At 46.8% G+C, this 20,360-nt stretch overlaps 1 protein-coding gene across 1 annotated transcript in view; it reads left to right on the top strand.

Annotated features, from left to right (window-relative positions):
• Positions 1 to 19,484, top strand: part of CLVS1 (clavesin 1) — a 534,684-nt gene extending 515,200 nt beyond the window's left edge. The window contains exon 6 of the mRNA XM_078685644.1: positions 18,315 to 19,484. Coding sequence (XP_078541770.1) covers positions 18,315 to 18,402 — 88 coding nt within the window. The 3' untranslated portion in view covers positions 18,403 to 19,484. The remainder of the gene's footprint in view (positions 1 to 18,314) is intronic.
• The last annotated feature ends 876 nt before the right edge of the window (positions 19,485 to 20,360 follow it).

The following is a 20,360-nucleotide window of genomic DNA, read 5'->3' as shown; positions in this document are numbered from 1 at the left end:
ACAAGAAAAGACTTAGAAATAATTGAAATAGATTCTGAAGGAGAAGAGAATCTGTTAAAAGGAAATATAACTGAGGATTCAGTTGTCTCTATTGAAGACAAAGAAGCTGAACGAAAAGAAGTTTCAGACCAGGAGAGTATCGAAAGGCAGAGAACAAGCTCTGAAGTAAGGAACAGAAATCCGAAATCTGGGAAGCTAGAGGTAATTGAAGAAGAAGAGGAGAACGAATTACCGAGTACCAGTGATGGAAGACAAAGTGAAGTTCCTGAAGGAGTGAAATTGCCGAATAGAGAAGTTCCTGAGTCAATTGAAATTTCAGACTACGAAACTGAAGAAAGTGACGTGGAAGGTGGAAGTGAAAACGGAAAGAAAAGGACTTGGAAATCAGAATCAAATAATTCTGAACCAAAGAAGAAGTACGTGAGAAAAGCAGACTACTGGCCTGGTGGAAGATTGAGAGTCAGATTGATCAAAAAGCCAATAGAACAAGTTGAAGAAATAAGTAGTCAAAAGAGTCCAGGAAAAGAAATTGGAGTTGGAAGAAAAATTGAAGTAATATCAAGAAAAGGGAAGAGAATAATTAGACCAAACCAGAAATACAAGTCTCCTGAGTGGACTTACTTAGTAATTCCACCTGTTATTGACATATATGATAGTAGTGAAGAAGAAAACGAAATCCAAGAAATTAGTGACAATGATTGAAGTACAAAATTATTAATTTGGCAAAAGGCTGAAGAAATCCTGTTAGTTGACACAAGGTCGAAGAAAAACTGTTTAGTACAAGAAAACTTATGTATGACATAAGGTCGAAGAAATCTTGTTTAGGGTTATAAAAGAAAAATATATTTTAAAAGGGGGGTGTATATAAATTTTAAAATTTATTTTTATTTTTGAGGCTAAAACTAACCTAAAAATGCCTTACGTTAAGGAGAGCACTTCAAAATGTTCTGTTTTTAAAAGATGCTGTAAGATGACTCTGGTATGTCTGCTCATTTTAGTTCTGCTCTGGTTGGTGCTAGCTGTGATTATACCTTTAGAAATGAATAGAGAATTACACAAAGTTAACATAACAAGCAAAGCTCTGGTTAGCCAAACTAAAAATAGTGCATCTGCAAAAGTAATTGATCATCAGCCTAACATTCATCAAGATAAATCAATAGGTGATTTTTCAAGCAATACATTCACAAAGCTATTGAGTGAATATGTAAAGGTAATGGATGCAAAGGACTGTTACGTCTGTGTTAAGTTACCTGCTTCTGTTTCTGAGGGAGTAACATATAATATGCTTCCTCTCACTTATGCTGTAACATGTAGTGTATTAACTAGTTTATTTTATCAAACTGGACGTTTAGAATATTACTATTCAAATTATGATGAGATTTTTGCTAATATTAAGATTGATAATGTTTTAAATAAGCATAAGAAAGCAAAACAATTGAGAGAATATTTCCTTGTTACTAATGAACTCACTTATGAGTATGCTTACAAGAATAATCTAACATGTAAATTAGGTGCTGAAGGAAAGAAATTTTTGAATATGGTTGAGGAGAGAAGAGCAATTTATAAGAGAAATGAATTAGTCAAGCAGACTAAGTCATCCTTCTGGCAAAAAGAGGATGAGAAATTAAATGGCAAAATGCTTGAAAATATTGCAATTCACATAGACAAACCTGTTAGTGGAAAGCTTTGCATTAGAAGAGATAATACACTTTTTGATAATTATTTTGTAGGTGCAAGTAACTGTGAAGATACTTATCAGATTATGGGAGGTTGGGGATTTAAAGGTGGAAAAGATCCTATCTTTCCTGGAATTTATTTTGTTTGTGGTGACAAAGCCTATTACAACCTTCCAGACCACTGGTATGGAACTTGTTATGTGGGAATCGTTTTTCCTAAAGTGTTTCATGTTGACAGAGATTCAGAAGGATTGTTTAAAATTCATAATTATGTAAATAGAGCTAAAAGAGAAACTTTTACTGAAGTTCTGGGAGATATTTTCCAAGCTGTAATACCTTTTGTTGGTATAACTCTAAATGCAGGGAGAATCAGAAAATTGTCCACTATAGTTGATAGATTATCAACTGACACTGCTGATGGGTTTCAATTAGTGAATGTTGAAGTTATTGCAATTAGATCCATGGTAATTCAAGATCGTCTTGCTTTAGACATACTCCTAGCAAAAGAAGGAGGAGACTGTGGTATTTTACATGTCCAACATTGCTGTACATATATACCGGATGAAAGTAAGAATATCGAAATGTATATTAAGAATATTACACAAATGCATTCAGAAATAATTCCTTTAGAAGAAGAAGATTTTACAGGGAAACTTTCAAAAAGGTTTCAAGCAATTAAAAACTGGTTTCATAATATCGGAAGTTCAATTCTTGGCAAGATTCTGGCACCTTTGATTATAATAGTATTCATTTTTATTTTGACTAAAGTAGGTTGTTTGTTACATAAAAGAAAGAAACATTTGAAGGAAAAGAAGAGAATCTATAAGCTCAGAAAAGAAGAGGAAAGGGAGATCGAGTTGCAGGAGTTACATAGAGAGCGTCATGTTAATTGCAAAGATTATGCTGAAACAGATTTTTAGGTTTACTAATACAAATGAATTTGAATCGATTTCTTAAAATTTAATTTACCAAAATTTTGAGTGCTGGTGTGGTGATTTGTTAATCACCAGATGAGGGAGTTGATGGAGCGAGATAGAAAACAAAATTTTGTTTAAACTCGCAAAGTCACATTTCCATAACATGAATAAAATTATTAATGATTTGTGATATGTCGTGCTAATACAACTTAGATTAAACTTTACACGTGGGGGGACTAACATGTGTGCTCATAAACGTGCATATTTGTTGCATCTTTTTGTTTGTGCAAAATAATAAAATAATTTATTGTTTTCGTTTTTGTCATTACTAACTGCTGCAAACTTAAAAGAAGCATGTGCTTGTTTTGCTTTTCTTTGTCTGTGTGATGTCATTTCTACTATTCTAGGTGCATATGGGTCTCATAGAAAAACGGAGACTGGTAAATATAAACGCTGCTTTATTTGTTTGCATTAGCTAGGTAACATTTTGATTAATCGGGTGGGTTAATTAATTAGTAAACCATGGGGTGGATACAGAATATACTTTATTTCTTACATTAATACTTTTCTTGTGTTTGTTTTATACTAGAAAACATAAGTTGCCTGGTTTTGGGCCTAGCTATTTGAGCCGCAGAAAAAGAGCTGATCTATAATTCTGCAGAAAGTCACGAGACGCCCATTCTGAATTAAAACTTTTATTGAAGCTGCATTCACAAAGCAAAAACTGATGAGCTGACATCATTCTGTCGGACATGGCCAAGGTCGAAAGTGAACTTTTTGTCAGTCCTTAACTTGGCATCCGCGGAAGTTGTACTGAAAGACTATGGAAGCTGCGAGGATGACTTAATACAAAGTTGCAATCGCAGGAAGCTTCTGGCTTCACGTGGAAGAGACAATGGTCTTTGTAAGACATGATTTTGTGGAACTTTTTAAGAATCGGGTGACATGTCACTTGTCACTCTCAACCAATGGGACGTCGTAGATTTCTGAAAACTTTCCTTTGCTAGTTTAGTTAGCGTAGAAAGGTATAAAAAGTCATGCCCTTAGGGTTGGGCTGGCTGCTGCTTTCTGACTTTCCGATGAGGGTGATGTGCTGCTGGACTTTGCGTGGAGCACGTAAGAATCCTCAAAGATCTTTACTTTAATTTCTGTCTATTTAGCTGAGTTAAGGGAAATAGGTTTTAGAAATGCTAAACTTTATATAATTTCTTTAAATTGATTCAATTACTTAAATTGTATTTTTCTCATATTCCTTACCATCATGCTTGCTATATTGCAAATAAATTTCATTTATAAAACTTTCAACTTACATACCATAATTTAGAAAATAAAATCTTACTTTTGACAAACAAGCTGGTCTTGGTTATTCAGAAGTGTAAGTTACCTTTAGCTAGATCACGTCGCCTATGGTGGTCGTTTAAATGATTGGGTTTTATTCTAATGACAATATTCTTTCTGCAAATGTATAAATATGTATATAGTGTGTAGATAATGTGTATATAGATTTATTCTGACCACCTGATTCAGTAGGCCCAAAATATATCAGGTTCATAAATGGGTCCATATTTAGTATAGAATTTTGTTTATAGGTTATGAAGTTGGGTAGCGTAGTTTATGATATATTTTCTATAGCCCGCTGGATCACACCACGGGGAGCAGTTGGTCCCATTTCATACCCGAATGCCCCAGCCACAATCGGTCGGTGTCCCGCAGCCATATCCCTCTAAACTCTCGTCTGGCCGCCGCCCAACGTTGAGCCCGCATTATGTTGAAGTGAGCCAGGATCCACACCTTCTTCTGCAGCGCGGCTGGACCTAGATGGGGGGGAGAAACCGGACTCAGTACATTGTAGGGTGTATGTAATGATTAAACGTGCTGGATGCCCAACGCCCTATTCCCTTGATTTGCTCGGTGCCCAAACCTAGTCTGGCGGCCGTGGTGGCTGCCCCTATTCTGAAAGAGAGAGACCCAAATGCTTTAGCCGGAAGCCCAGCTGCCTCCGGCATCTTTCTCATTACCGCTATGATTTGAAAACGGCTGAGGAAAGACCGTCCCTGTGTCGGACCAGTGGCCCGGGACCGTGGTCCCCAGGTCCCAGGTATTTTTGAAGTAAGCACACTGGGCAGCATGCTTTGTCCCTAATGCAGTTTAGTCTGGTTCACTTCACCTTGCCTGCATGATCTGTTTTAGACCTTCGCAGCAGGATATCCATGTGCCCTTCCCATATCTCTACATCACCCCTGTTTATGCAGGCCGTCCCAGGGTCATCGACAAATGGAGCTACCAGCTCACTGACCCTGTAAGCCCCAAAAAATGCCAGTGCAAACGCTGCCCGAAAGAGTATGGTCTCCTGCTCCGAGCTGTAGACAACCCCCCAGGACCTCCATCACGCGCTGTAGTATGTTAAAATGGATGGGCTGCCTTGTATCTTTTTGGGCTTGCTGCAACCTGCCCCAACCTCTCAATGCCATTTTACAGTGGAAGGCCCTAGTTGGGTCCTGCCCTGTTGCTATTTTTGTGTAATATGCTACTGCGTTTAGGTGTGTCTGGGCCCATTCTTTGGTCTTACCTGACCCTAAAGCCCACTCCATGAAGCTTAAGACTTCCTCCTGCCCTGGCCACAAAAGTCTCGCAGCACTTACGGTAACGATTTTCTGTTTTTGGGGCCAGCACGTTGTACAGCATCTTCTTCAGCCCGGGTCCACCCATGCCCAAGCCTCTTCCGGCACTGGGGTCATCCCACGGTCTGCGTCCAGGGTGAGCTCTCAGAATTTCACCCACTGAAAACGAGAAATGGCATCAGCAACTGAGTTGTCTATTCCTCGGATGTGTCCTGCCCTAAGCATGATATTTGCTCTCAGTTGGCAGTCGACGAACTTACGCAGCATGTTGATCACTGCCGGGCACTTGGCTGACGCTGTATTTATTGCTTGTACCACCGCAATTTTGTCAGACCATAGTGTTATCTGCCTATTGGCTAGCCGCTGGGCCCAAATGTGGAGGGCCACATCAATTGGGAACAATTCCAACATGGATATGTTGCCAGTGATCCCTGCCTCTTGCCAGGATGCAGGCTAGGCCCCTCTATCCATGCCTTTCCAAGGATGGCCACAAAGCCAGAGCCCCCAGCCGAGTCCGTGTAGAGCTCCAGTTGGTTTGCTTGCACCCAGGTTCACGCCACATGAGGGTGCCTTTCAAATCCATCAGAAAGCTCTCCCACTGACCTAAATCTTCCTTCACCCCATGTGTCTTGCGGACCCTGTGGTGCTTCTGTGTCATGCCCCTGGTCATCCACGCCAGGTGCCTAGCAAAGGCGCACCTTGCAGGGATTACTCTTGTTGGCAAAGTTAAATTTCCCCTGCAGCTGCTGCACTTCGCCTGGTGTTGCCTTTCTTTGCTGCCTCAATCTGCCAATGATTACCTTCAGCCCCTCAAACTATGCCTCTATGGCCCATGGTAGGCGCTGGCATCAGAAATGCACTCCCTTATCCCGCACGTTGCGCTTATTCTCTATTGGAAGAACAAAACATCCATAATGCAACCGTCTCCCGGTCAGCTGAAAATAATCAAGCCGGTCACCAAATCTGGTCCGTTTTTTTGGGGGGGGTTTTGGCACTTGCAGAGGCATTCACTGCGGACCCGATTTGGTGACATGCTTGATTATTTTCAGCTGACCGGGAGGCGGTTGCGTTTTGTTCTTCCAATAGAAAAAAAGCTCAACGTGCGAGATAAGGGAGTACATTTCTGATCCCAGCGCCTACCAGGCGCCATAGAGGCGCAGGTTGAGGTGTTCAACTGTTGAACCTCATAGAGAAATCAGGCAATCACTGTTCCTTTGCCCTCGTCCTGAGGAGGCCTATTTAATATCAGAGGCTGAAATGCGTCCGCATCGACAATATAACTGTGGAGGAGTCCTTATTGAATATTTCATATGTTTTTGTTTTGTGACACAAGAGAGCAACAGGATAAGGGTTGTTTTGCCTCAGTGGACACATCATTTGGCTACCTCTAAGTGGACTGCCTGAAATAAATGGGCAGACACTAATGTGATAAACAATTTTCAAGGTATTTGTAACACTACGTTATTTATATTAAGATTCATGTTGTGTATATATTTTTCCTTATGTACATTTGTATGTCTTTATATATTTAATGTTAATTTGATCTAAAGACCGGTTCCATCATGTATGTGTGACCTATATCAAATTAGGTGAGATATGTCCAATAGTATTGAAGGACTAAGGTGAGGGTAATTGATTTTTCCCTACACTTGAATAAAAGTAACATATCAATTCCTCCGTATCATTGTTCGCTTATATATGATTGTGTCCGTTACCCAGATACAGGAGGGTGAGTTGGGTATACCCCTGAGATATTTATATACAGCGGGATGAGATTGGCCATACCTAAAAGTCTTGAGGTTGTGGGGGGATCTCCTGGGGAGGGGCGCATGATTTCCTTGACCGGCTTCCCATTGGGGTCCTGGCTCTCCACCGCCCTGCGCGTACCTGTGTTGTTAACCACGGGGCCGCTGTTCCCTGTTGCTTGTATACTTTGGGTCCTTCCTGCTCGCTTTGTTGTGCTTGACTGGGACATCCTTTTCCCTTGTGTGTCCCTCCTTTTGTGCCACCCCACGGGTGGCCTCCCCCAAAGGGAGCACCTGCCCCTGGCCATTGCCACTAGGGCATCCAAGCCACTGGGTGAGCAGCCCCTGGACCCCATGCTTCCCCTTGGAAATCCTGTTGTTCCTGACCTAGCCCTGTCTGTCATGGGGGTTGTATGGTTCATGGCCCCTGCATTGCTACATTGCTCACACCCTGCTATGCGCCCATGTTTACATTTTGCCCATGTCTCAACTCTATTGGACCAACGCTCTGCACGCTCCCGCGCCCCCCTTTGCTGCTCTGTTAGTGATGCTTAGCTCCCTCCCTGTTGACCGTGTCGGCTCATCCACCACCTGTATCCAGAGGGGGCGCCGTGCTGGCTACAGACCCCTCATCGTCGCTGCTCCCGTCAGACTCCAAGGTGGACACGGGTTCTGGGGTTGCTGTCCTCCTGTCTGTGGCTTGTAGGACATTCCTCCCATTCTGCTCCACTCGACTGGCCAGGGAGTCTCGTGCACCTGCCTTTTTGGCTTTTGCAGGGGCCGCCGTTTTGGCTGCAAGCCCCCAAACCCCTGATTTCCTGGGGGCTGGCACTGGAGGGGTTGAAGGTTTCCTGCCTTTCGCTTGGGCTCTTCCCTGGATCTGCTTGTCCATCTAGGTCTTTCCCTTCAGGGCTACCTGGCCTTCTCCAGCATTACCTGCAAATCATCGTCCAGAGCAGTCCCTGTGTCTCTGCGCCTCTTTGGGCCCTTTTGGGGGGCCTCCGGCTGCTCCTGGGTCACCTTTTCTCGCGCTGGGAGCCGTGTCTCTCTCCTGGCTGGCCCATGTTTGCCTGCCATCTCCTGCAGGACCCTGCATCACCCCGCCCCACTGAAATTGTGGGTGGACAAGGGTGAACAATTCCTTGGGTCCGGCCCGGGTTCCTTTTTGTACCACAAAATTTCCTTTGTAGTAAATAGCGCCTCAGCAGCTTTCAAATGCTGCAAATTGTGCCCAGAATAGTCCCTTTCAAAACCCTTTCTGGGTCGCTATGGCCCCCGGGGCTTGCTTGCTCCTGCTTGCCGTTTATCTGTTAAGGCAGGTGGGAGTGTCACAAAATATTTGATAGTTGAAACCTACAGCGTAATTAGTGTAAACCCCTGTTGGACTTGGGCCTTAGGGCAGGTTCACCCCTAATCTTTTTGCTTTTATTTGTGACCCAGTGTTAGTGGTTTTTGGGTCTTGGCGCACTTTTTCCCTGTGCCCCAGAGTAAAGTGCGTGCGTGTAGTATGGCTGGCCTGCCCTCCCATAGGAATGCATGGGGAATGTGTGTGTCCATGTTAGTTCCTGATGTGTGGGGAGTGCAGGCTCGAGTTTAGTATGTGTGAACTCGTGAGAATGAATGCTGCGCAATGGTATGTGCGGCTTGTATGTGTCTAGAAGGGAAGTGCTACTTCTGGACATTGATGTATGTGTGCAGTGAGGATGCTGGAGGGTGATTGGCTGGAGCTGGCTGGCATGCCAGGCTCCAGGAAGTCTGGATGGGTCTGCCCGGTGGTGAGTGTGAGATCAGCATGAGTGATGTGTGGGAGGAGTGCACCTGGGTCCTGGATGGGCTGGGTTTTTCCCCACACAATGCTGGCTCCGCCCCCTTGTGGTGTGTCTAACGACCCAAGCCTCCCCAGTGAATGAAAGGGGTGGTTGGGCCATCAAGGGTACTCCCAAGCCAGCTGCAACTGGTTTCCCCCCACCCTGCACCCTGAAAACAAAGGATTTCACAGTATAAGAAGGGGCTGTGTCCCCTTACAAGTTGTTCTACTTTTGGATCCTTGCCAGAGGGGGCTGTTGCTGCTGCTGGGGCCAAGAGGACCGCCACTTGGCTTGTCTCCCTGCCTGGAGACCCAGTGTGCTGGCTATGGCCCTGCCTTGCCCCCCCTGCCTGCCTCCAGACCTTACTGGAGCTATACTTTTGCCAGAGCGCCTGGAAGCGCTTTCATTTGCCTTATAGCGCTAAAGAGCGCTTTATTTTCCTCCCTGCCGCTGGGAGCGCTTCTCTTTGTCCCCTAAGCGCTGGGTGCGCTTTATTTTGATTATAGCGCTTTGGAGCGCTTTGCCAGGCATAGCGAGTGCCTACCTCGCTTTATATTCTAATTTGAGGCCGGTGCCCACCCGGCATTGCCCCGTGGTTTCACCGCCACAGCCCGGGACCGAGAGAGTGCAGCCGCTGACGTCACCCGGAGAGCCGTGCTGTGATTGGTCACAGCTGCCGGAGGCTCGCCGGGCGACTCGCGCTGTGATTGGCTGCGAGGACCGAGGAAGCAGGAAGCAGCCTGCCGCGCCTCGCCGAGGCTCCCGAGTGCAGGGGAGCCCCGCCCGCGGCCCCAGCGCGCCGTCCAAGAGAGGAGAAGCCGGCCGTGTCTCCCGCCTCCCGCAGCACCAGTGAAGTCCCGGTGAGTGCGGGGGCAGGTTCTTTGTGATTCCTCGAGCGGCCCCATTGGGAGAGGGCAGCTCCAACGTGGGCAGCATTTCTTTGTGGGAGCCAAGGGCTCCGGGGGCATTATCTGTCTTCGAGTCCCCCGTGAGGGACTCCAACGTTCCGCGCGAATTGCGAGGGAGCCCCGAGAGGCTTCAGGGGCACATCTGCATTTTCGAGCCCACGAGGCTCCAGGGCCCCGCAGGTGTTTATTGAGCCCTGAGAGGCTCTTGGCCCCAGTTGTTCGTTGAGCCCAGAGAAGGCTCACAGCGCCCTCATTTGTTTTAGAGCCCCAGAGAGGCTCTTGGGCGCCATTCCTTGTTCTTGAGCCCACGAGGCTCCAACGTTGGTCATCTGTATTTACAACTGTCCAGCACTTAGTGGACAGTTGCTACATTTAGGCTTTGTGTTCTTGGCTGCCTGTGCAGCCTTCCCTGACATTGAGACTCAGAGCATTTCAGCCCCTTGCGAGGCCAGTTGGCCTGGGGGACAGTTCTAGTGTGGTGCTACATGCACCCTGCGCAATTTATGAGTTACTGCTTATATGATTCCTGTGCAAATGTTCTGCCTGCACCTCTGAATATGTTTTAATGTTTCATGTGCAATTGTTTGTTATTACCTCTGCTAAAAGTGACCTGCTTAGGTGATTCTTTATGTTTTATTCCCCTTTGCTAAAAGTGACCTGCTTAGAGGAATGTTTGTTATTACCTTTGCTAAAAGTGACCTGCTTAGGTGATTCTTTATGTTTTATTCCCCTTTGCTAAAAGTGACCTGCTTAGAGGAATGGTTGTTATTACCTTTGCTAAAAGTGACCTGCTTAGGTGATTCTTTATGTTTTATTCCCCTTTGCTAAAAGTGATCTGCTTAGAGGAATGTTTGTTTTACCTTTGCTAAAAGTGACCTGCTTAGGTAATTGTTTATGGTTTATTTCCCTTTGCTAAACGTGACCTGCTTAGAGGAATGTTTGTTTTACCTTTGCTAAAAGTGACCTGCTTAGGTAATTGTTTATGGTTTTATCCCCTTCGCTAAAAGTGACCTGCTTAGAGGATTGTTGATGTTTTATTGCCTTTGCTAAATGTGACTTGCTTAGGTGATTATTTTAGGTTTCCTTCCCTTTGCTAAATGTGACTTGCTTAGGTGATAGGTTTTCCTTCCATAGGTCCTGATGATAAGGTCCTAGTTCCCTGCGTGATTTCCCTACAGTGTTTAGGGTGGCGTAGGAGGTATTTTCCCTTTACCAGTAGTTACTGGTTGTATGCTACATGTAACTATTTTGTGTGCTACATTCATTATATGTTTATGTGCTAAGTGTTATACCTACAAGTATTATTTCTAAAAAATGCATACCCCTGACAGTGGTCCAGGTGGCCCTGTCCTGTACATAATCCCTTGTAAATCTTGCCCGTGCCTGTTGGCACATTGTAAAGTGTGTATGTTATCTAATGTGTTTTTATTATTATAATACAAAGGCTATTTTTGATATAACCTTGTGTGGAGTTTCCTTTGTGGTGGGCCTAGGGTGTTGTCGCTGGGGTGCGCGCGCAAACGCTTTACACATCGCCTCCGAGATTAGCCTTGCTGCTCGCGTCACGTTACCTAGAGGGTGAGCAGGGGTTGTCTTGGTGTGTGACTCCCTTGCCCTGACCTTAGAAATGGTGATCCCTGACTGACTTGGCGTGAGCCGTGGCCGGCCGGGGGTCCCGTTTCTAACATTGGTGGCAGCGGTGGGATTGGACTTGCGTTTGCGCTGTACCACAGTGGCGACAGGCCACATTACAAAACTCTACAATTTTAGATAACCACATTTTGGGGATTATTGTTTTTTAGGGAAGATCAGTATTGCTTCTCCTGAAAGGTGTCATTTTGTAATTTCTGTCCAGTACATTTGTTCCCCGCCCTGCTTCCAGAGTTTGGTACCTGTGTCTTTATGGTCAGGTTGAGAAATCAGGGGTGGTAGAAACTGCCTTACCGGTCCGAGGGGAGGGTGTGTGTGAATGAGTGGTGTGTTACACTGGACAGAGGAGTGCAAGTTCTCTGAGATAGGAATCTTGCTGAATTGTGTTAATTGTGTACTCCTGTGTAAGCTCAGACCCCCAGGTTCCCTGTGTCAAACTCTTCTTGAGAACGTCCGCCAAAATGGAGCCTGTTTTTGATCTCTGTTGTCTTTTTAGGTACAGTAGGTCAGAGCTGGTCAGATTCTGTGAAGAGGGAGGCATGGAGGTGAGTGAGTTGGATACTCAGTCCCAGCTTAGGGACAGCCTGATCCTATGGCAAAAGGGTCAGTGGGATCTTGAGCACAGTGAGAGAGATAGGGCCCGGGCCACACGCCATGAGGGTGGTGAGTCTGTGGAGAGCCCTGAAGAATGTGAGTTGTATGATGATGACAGTGGATGGATATCAGCAGATAGTGAGGACCCCATAGATAGGGAGTCCCTTGCTGGGTCCAGTGTCAGTACCAGCGCCCCATCCCTTGTTCTGTCCCCAGAGGAGTAGTTGGATAGGAGGGAAGAGCGGGAGCATCAGCTAGCGATGGAACAGCTCAGGTTGGAGCACGCCAAGCTAGAGGCTGAAAGGGCCTTGTTCAGGGAGAAGGTAGCCCTAGAGGATAGGTTATCCCCTGAGTGCAGTTGTGGTTTTCTGGATTCCCCAGGGAGGGTTGAATCCAGTGGTGGCAGCTTTTTAAATATAAGTGTAGACAGTCCCACTCCCAGTTCCCCGAGTATGGTACCTGTTTCCCAAGAGGAGGAGAACAGGTTGAAGTTTAGGAACCTTAGGAAACCACCTCACCAGGAGTGGGGGTATTTTGTGGATGACTGTTCTGATGCAATGTGGGATTGGCTGAGGGCTAACTCGGACAATGAGGTGGACGAAGTGGTGAATATGTTCCTCAAAGAGCAGTTGCTCAGTGTTGTTTGTCCAGAGTTGCGCCAGCACCTGCTGAAGTTGAAATGTTTTTGTCCTTGGGACCTTGCAAAGGAAGCAGAGTGCTGGGACAGTGCGAGAGGTTCTTTAGAGTCACTAGTGAGTGATTCCAACAATAGTGGGTCAGGTGTCCTCCAGCCCAGCGTGGTGGAGGAGGGCGAGAGTAGCCTAGCTAGGTCCCTGGTTAGTGAGGAGGATGTAGGGGCTGACTGCCTGTCTCAGTGGAGCAGGAGTGAGTGTGTGACCGAGAGTCCCCAGACGCCCGAAGCCCTGTCACAGAGCCTGGATGGTTTCTTTAGGGAACACCAGGATGGGAACCTAGACTAGCCTGTTAGTTCACTTGAGGGAGATCTCCTAGTGTGTAGAGGACCTGGAGCATCTGTACGCGGAGCTTCTATGGTTCTAGAGTCTGGCAGTACCGCTCCAGTGGGGAGGGTACAGGAGTCCAGCGAGAAGAGTGATTGGGGGATAGTATGTGAGTCCCCAGAAGTCCTGGAGTGCCAGGCATTGGTTCCACCAAAGGTTCTAGACCAGAGGTTGGAAGGCCAGGTTCAGGATCCGCCTGACCTGAAGGGTGGGACTACTGTAATCAGTGTCCTGACCAGTTCTTTTTCCAGAGGTACCGCCCCGGTTGGGAGGGAGCAGGACTCTGGAAGGGGGTGCAGAGGGTGGGAGAGCCCACCTCTGACCCCGGTGCAACCTGAGGGGTTAAACCCTAGGTTGGGAGGATGGTGTTTAGAGGGTACCCCTCGCAGGAGGAGGAGGAACCCGAGAAGAAGAGGTAGGGGGAGGAGAGCCTTCCCTGAGACTCCTGGTCCACCTAAGGTTGTAGACCCTAGGCTGGAGAACCAGTGGCAGTCTAGCCCTGTCTTGCAGACAGGAAGGGTGGAGAGTGGCTATTATGTGCCAGGGGTTACTACCCCCCACTTTGTGAGTAGGCAGGATCCAGTGGCACCTGGGTGGCCTAGGGCCTGGTCCTGGCCGAGGGCAGCTGGAGAGTACCAGTGGGGTACCCCAGTTAGTCCCTACAGTAGTTTTAGAAGGAACCCTAGGGGTTCACCGTGGCGTAAAACAGGAGGGTGTCCCTGCAGTTGTGGGCCCTCGTCCTTGTTTTATCGCCCCAAGCAGGGAAGACCATCACGGTGGTGATTGGTCTGCCCTGCGTTTTGGCTGGAAGGGGGTTGTGTTGGACTTGGGCCTTAGGGCAGGTTCACCCCTAATCTTTTTGCTTTTATTTGTGACCCAGTGTTAGTGGTTTTTGGGTCTTGGCGCACTTTTTCCCTGTGCCCCAGAGTAAAGTGCGTGCGTGTAGTATGGCTGGCCTGCCCTCCCATAGGAATGCATGGGGAATGTGTGTGTCCATGTTAGTTCCTGATGTGTGGGGAGTGCAGGCTCGAGTTTAGTATGTATGAACTCATGAGAATGAATGCTGCGCAATGGTATGTGCGGCTTGTATGTGTCTAGAAGGGAAGTGCTACTTCTGGACATTGATGTATGTGTGCAGTGAGGATGCTGGAGGGTGATTGGCTGGAGCTGGCTGGCATGCCAGGCTCCAGGAAGTCTGGATGGGTCTGCCCGGTGGTGAGTGTGAGATCAGCATGAGTGATGTGTGGGAGGAGTGCACCTGGGTCCTGGATGGGCTGGGTTTTTCCCCACACAATGCTGGCTCCACCCCCCTGTGGTGTGTCTAACGACCCAAGCCTCCCCAGTGAATGAAAGGGGTGGTTGGGCCATCAAGGGTACTCCCAAGCCAGCTGCAACTGGTTTCCCCCCACCCTGCACCCTGAAAACAAAGGATTTCACAGTATAAGAAGGGGCTGTGTCCCCTTACAAGTTGTTCTACTTTTGGATCCTTGCCAGAGGGGGCTGTTGCTGCTGCTGGGGCCAAGAGGACCGCCACTTGGCTTGTCTCCCTGCCTGGAGACCCAGTGTGCTGGCTCTGGCCCTGCCTTGCCCCCCCTGCCTGCCTCCAGACCTTACTGGAGCTATACTTTTGCCAGAGCGCCTGGAAGCGTTCATTTGCCTTATAGCGCTAAAGAGCGCTTTATTTTCCTCCCTGCCGCTGGGAGCGCTTCTCTTTGTCCCCTAAGCGCTGGGTGCGCTTTATTTTGATTATAGCGCTTTGGAGCGCTTTGCCAGGCATAGCGAGTGCCTACCTCGCTTTATATTCTAATTTGAGGCCGGTGCCCACCCGGCATTGCCCCGTGGTTTCACCGCCACAGCCCGGGACCGAGAGAGTGCAGCCGCTGACGTCACCCGGAGAGCCGCGCTGTGATTGGTCACAGCTGCCGGAGGCTCGCCGGGCGACTCGCGCTGTGATTGGCTGCGAGGACCGAGGAAGCAGCCTGCCGCGTCTCGCCGAGGCTCCCGAGTGCAGGGGAGCCCCGCCCGCGGCCCCAGCGCGCCGTCCAAGAGAGGAGAAGCCGGCCGTGTCTCCCGCCTCCCGCAGCACCAGTGAAGTCCCAGTGAGTGCGGGGGCGGGTTCTTTGTGATTCCTCGAGCGGCCCCGTTGGGAGAGGGCTGCTCCAACGTGGGCAGCATTTCTTTGTGGGAGCCAAGGGCTCCGGGGGCATTATCTGTCTTCGAGTCCCCCGTGAGGGACTCCAACGTTCCGCCCCAATTGCGAGGGAGCCCCGAGAGGCTTCAGGGGCACATCTGCATTTTCAAGCCCACGAGGCTCCAGGGCCCCGCATGTGTTTATTGAGCCCTGAGAGGCTCTTGGCCCCAGTTGTTTGTTGAGCCCAGAGAAGGCTCACAGCGCCCTCATTTGTTTTAGAGCCCCAGAGAGGCTCTTGGGCGCCATTCCTTGTTCTTGAGCCCACGAGGCTCCAACGTTGGTCATCTGTATTTACAACTGTCCAGCACTTAGTGGACAGTTGCTACGTTTAGGCTTTGTGTTCTTGGCTGCCTGTGCAGCCTTCCCTGACATTGAGACTCAGAGCATTTCAGCCCCTTGCGAGGCCAGTTGGCCTGGGGGACAGTTCTAGTGTGGTGCTACATGCACCCTGCGCAATTTATGAGTTACTGCTTATATGATTCCTGTGCAAATGTTCTGCCTGCACCTCTGAATATGTTTTAATGTTTCATGTGCAATTGTTTGTTATTACCTCTGCTAAAAGTGACCTGCTTAGGTGATTCTTTATGTTTTATTCCCCTTTGCTAAAAGTGACCTGCTTAGAGGAATGTTTGTTATTACCTTTGCTAAAAGTGACCTGCTTAGGTGATTCTTTATGTTTTATTCCCCTTTGCTAAAAGTGACCTGCTTAGAGGAATGGTTGTTATTACCTTTGCTAAAAGTGACCTGCTTAGGTGATTCTTTATGTTTTATTCCCCTTTGCTAAAAGTGACCTGCTTAGAGGAATGTTTGTTTTACCTTTGCTAAAAGTGACCTGCTTAGGTAATTGTTTATGGTTTATTTCCCTTTGCTAAAAGTGACCTGCTTAGAGGAATGTTTGTTTTACCTTTGCTAAAAGTGACCTGCTTAGGTAATTGTTTATGGTTTTATCCCCTTCGCTAAAAGTGACCTGCTTAGAGGATTGTTGATGTTTTATTGCCTTTGCTAAATGTGACTTGCTTAGGTGATTATTTTAGGTTTTCTTCCCTTTGCTAAATGTGACTTGCTTAGGTGATAGGTTTTCCTTCCATAGGTCCTGATGATAAGGTCCTAGTTCCCTGCGTGATTTCCCTACAGTGTTTAGGGTGGCGTAGGAGGTATTTTCCCTTTACCAGTAGTTACTGGTTGTATGCTACATGTAACTATTTTGTGTGCTACATTCATTATATGTTTATGTGCTAAGTGTTATACCTACAAGTATTATTTCTAAAAAATGCATACCCCTGACAGTGGTCCAGGTGGCCCTGTCCTGTACATAATCCCTTGTAAATCTTGCCCGTGCCTGTTGGCACATTGTAAAGTGTGTATGTTATCTAATGTGTTTTTATTATTATAATACAAAGGCTATTTTTTATATAACCTTGTGTGGAGTTTCCTTTGTGGTGGGCCTAGGGTGTTGTCGCTGGGGTGCGTGCGCAAACGCTTTACACATCGCCTCCGAGATTAGCCTTGCTGCTCGCGTCACGTTACCTAGAGGGTGAGCAGGGGTTGTCTTGGTGTGTGACTCCCTTGCCCTGACCTTAGAAATGGTGATCCCTGACTGACTTGGCGTGAGCCGTGGCCGGCCGGGGGTCCCGTTTCTAACAACCCCCCTCTCAAGTCTTGAATGAAACATCTGCATTGTTGCATAAGGGTGACTTTACACTTGGAGTATAGTTTTGCACAGCTATTCATATGACTGGTATAGCAACTTAGGTTGTTGCACAATATTGCAAGGAAAGCCGGTTGTACATGTGACTCCAGTTCCTAGCATCCTATCCATTGGCTCCTACTGTGGTGGCTGGTATAGGGGTGGAGCTGGTGGAGGGGACAACAGACAACAGAGGATGACAAAAATTAAAAATACAAATAAGAACTAACCTGCTGCATTGCCGCTCTTCCGATCTTCAGGCTCCACCACAGGCAGCAGAGGCTTCCAGACTACCAAGTGGCCAATCCTGACACTGCTCTCATGTCATGAGAGCAGCATCAGGACTGGCCAGAACACCCTTGTGGCCAGAACACCCTTGATTTGCGCTGCCAGGAAGTCTGGGAGCCTGTGCCTGCTGTCTCCAACCCAGAAACGGGGCTCGAGTCAGAGACAGCTATTCTGCACATGACGGTTTGGCCAGCTGTCTCACTCAGAACAGTGCCCACCACTCCCTCTGTAACTGCTCCTTCTCCCCCGCACCCCTGATGGCTCTGCCTCTTCCTCCAAGTCTTGGCTCTGAGAGCAAAAATAAAACAATGATAAACACATTATTATCGTTTTATTGTTCACCTTTTTGAGGCTGCTGACAGGGAGGGCGACGCTCTCTGCCATAGCGGAGAAGCTGCCTCTGCGTGAATTTTGAGATCCAGCTCTGGATGGTCACAGTAGCTTCTGTGCAGGGTCAGCTACTGTTCTCCTTGCAAAGCAAGCCATTTCCCGGTGGCTTTTACTCAATAGCTGTGTGCTATTCTCATTGCCGTTGTTGTGGTCTTTATCAGGAATCGGGCAGTAAAGACGGAGGGCTTGAACCTTCTCAATGGATAAATTCCAACCAACTTCTTAAGAAAATCTGAGTTGCCTCAAGTGTTTTAAAACTCTTTGGGCCATATTATCAAGAACGGCGATAACATTATCGCCGCTTTAGCGGCAGGAAACTGCCGCTAAAGCTATGATAAGGGCTTGGTAATATGCCCTGGAGAATTCCAAATGAAGCCCAGGTTCAAGTGTGAAGGACCACAAACCTGGGCTTCTACTGGAATTCTCTAGGGCATATTACCAAGCCCTTATCGCAGCTTTAGCGGCAGTTTCCTGCCACTAAAGCGGCGATAATGTTATCGCCGTTCTTGATAATATGGCCCTTCAGTTTTGCCAATTTAACGAACGACCTTCCTTTCATAGGTCAACGGCAACGCTTATGTGTGCAACTTTTAACAGAGAATATAAAATAATGATGTTTTGTGATAGTGAATGTCATATTTTAATGCCACTATTACACCATATAAAATACGATTTTGTTAATTGACATTCAAACTAAGTAAATGATATATCCTGAAAGGTGCAATGTTTTCCATGGGCTATTCTTAAGGTCGCAGTCAATGAAGATATCGTTTGTGGTGATTGTCTCCACCCTAACCACAATGTGTCTGTTCCCTTCCAGGTCTCAGTCTGTGGTGGAGCCCGGGACCCTGAAACATGAGGTGCCAAGAGAGAGCGACAACACACAGCCCCTGCTGGCACTAGACTGAACCCGTCACCCCCACAAGCGCGCATTGTCTGTTTTTGGCAGTATGGTAACCTTTGGTTGCAAGCACAGGCTGAACCAACACACACACACATTCTGCTTGACATGAACCTACATTTTCCTACTCCGCAAGAACGCCAACCACCTGCCTGTGCAGCGGGAGTACATGATTTGCAGATTTAATGAACTGGGGTGCAAACTACGGGTTTGTTGCCTGTTTCGCTCACCCTCATGGAATTTACTGCGTTTGAGTTGATCACTGCCAAATTGTATGTTCACAGAACACAAATGTTAAGTTACTTTTTTAATGATTGTACACACGGGGGCAGCTCCCCAGTCATGATTCAGGTTACGGGCATTTCAAGTGTATTAAAGTTCAGTGGTAGGTACCACTGTTCGCAGCCAATGGAGGACGCCATGGCCTTTATCACAGTCCAATCAATAGTATTTATAGTGAACTTGGACTACGATTGGACTATGAGTCGGAAGAATTCACCAGCATAAACCTGTTTGTAGGATGGAGTCGTGTTGTCGTCATTTTGGCCCATTAGGGATCAGGTATTAGCGTCCCACGAATCGTTTTTTTACACCGATGTCGAGGGACAAGCAAAAAGTTGCCAATTGTATTTAATGTATCAAAATCAGAAATATGTTATGAGTCAATGTACAGAAACAGAAGACGGATATGTTTATGTCGGGAGGTGCCTGGATGTGGGTAGGTGAGTTGCAAGTTAACGAGGTGGTTAGTTAATCGTTCCGTGTTGGTGCATTCATTCTGTGTGTCGACTGAGCACTCTGTATTGTAGTGTTTTTCGAAGTTTTTCGTTTTCTTTTTCCCTGGAGAAAAATAGGAAAACGTTTATTTCAATGCCACCACCAGGGGGCACGCTTGCAGCTGTGAGTTGTAATGAAAAGAAAAAAACGTGGATACATTATTGATAGAATTTTATTAGAAAATGTAGAGAAAGGCGATGGACACTGAAATGCCAAAGATCCACTGGTTTTGTTGTTTCTTCATGCGCTTTGCCATCCTCATCTTCAAACTGAAAAAGTATACAGTAATTTTAATAAAACTGGTGGACACCATACTGTTTGCTGCGTGGTTATTCTGCGAGTGTTGTTCAACTGGTTGCTGACGGACCCTCATGCTTCTGTGGTGACCTAGATAGGCCGCGCGCTCCTGTGGAGTTCAACGAGAAAAACAGGAAGCGAACGCAGATTTATTTGAAAACCAGCAAGGATCCCAGTCCCTGGAGGTGGTCCTGTTCGATGACGTGTTGGTGCTAGTGGAAGTAATGTGTAGCATTATGTCCAAAGATCTCCATAATGCACTTGCCCTTTGGGAAAGAAGACTGGCGTCACAGGTATGAGCGGCGGGGCGGGATGAGGGTCGGGGAAGTCAACAGATGATGGGATAAGTAAAATTAAATAAAAAAATAATTAAAACCTCTTACCTTGTGATAGACGTATTACCGAGCCATTGCAAAGCCTTTTTGTGTTCTCAAAGGATCTGGTAAACAGAACTGGTCTGCTTCCCACCACACAAAGGACTTTTCTTCTGTACAAAATTAAATTGCACCTATTTGTAAAGGGTGTGTTTAGGGTGTCCCTTCCAAATACCAAATCAGATTGGTATAAATTGTTTTGAGACTGAAACTCAGTTGCAAAACATTAATCATTTACCACCTCCTCAAAGCAGGTGGTAAATTCGCAAGCTGGAAAAGTGCCCCAAAGGACACTCTTTGTAAATGTTGACAAAAACATTTTTAAGAGTAGTTTAAAAATTAAACACACACTTTTCTGGGGGTTTTCAAACGCATTCCATTTTCATTTAAGGAAAACACGATGCATTTCTTAAAAAAATTGCTTTATTTAAAAGCAATTACAGACATGGTGGTCTGCTGACCTCAACAGGCCACCATCCCTCTGGTGGTTGCTTATTCCTGGTGGGTCACAATTTGC

This window comes from Lissotriton helveticus, chromosome 4_1 (assembly GCF_964261635.1).
Source record: "Lissotriton helveticus chromosome 4_1, aLisHel1.1, whole genome shotgun sequence".
Lineage (NCBI taxonomy): Eukaryota > Metazoa > Chordata > Amphibia > Caudata > Salamandridae > Lissotriton > Lissotriton helveticus.
The sequence above is the reverse complement of the archived record's forward strand: the minus strand, read 5'-3'. Positions and strand labels throughout refer to the sequence as shown.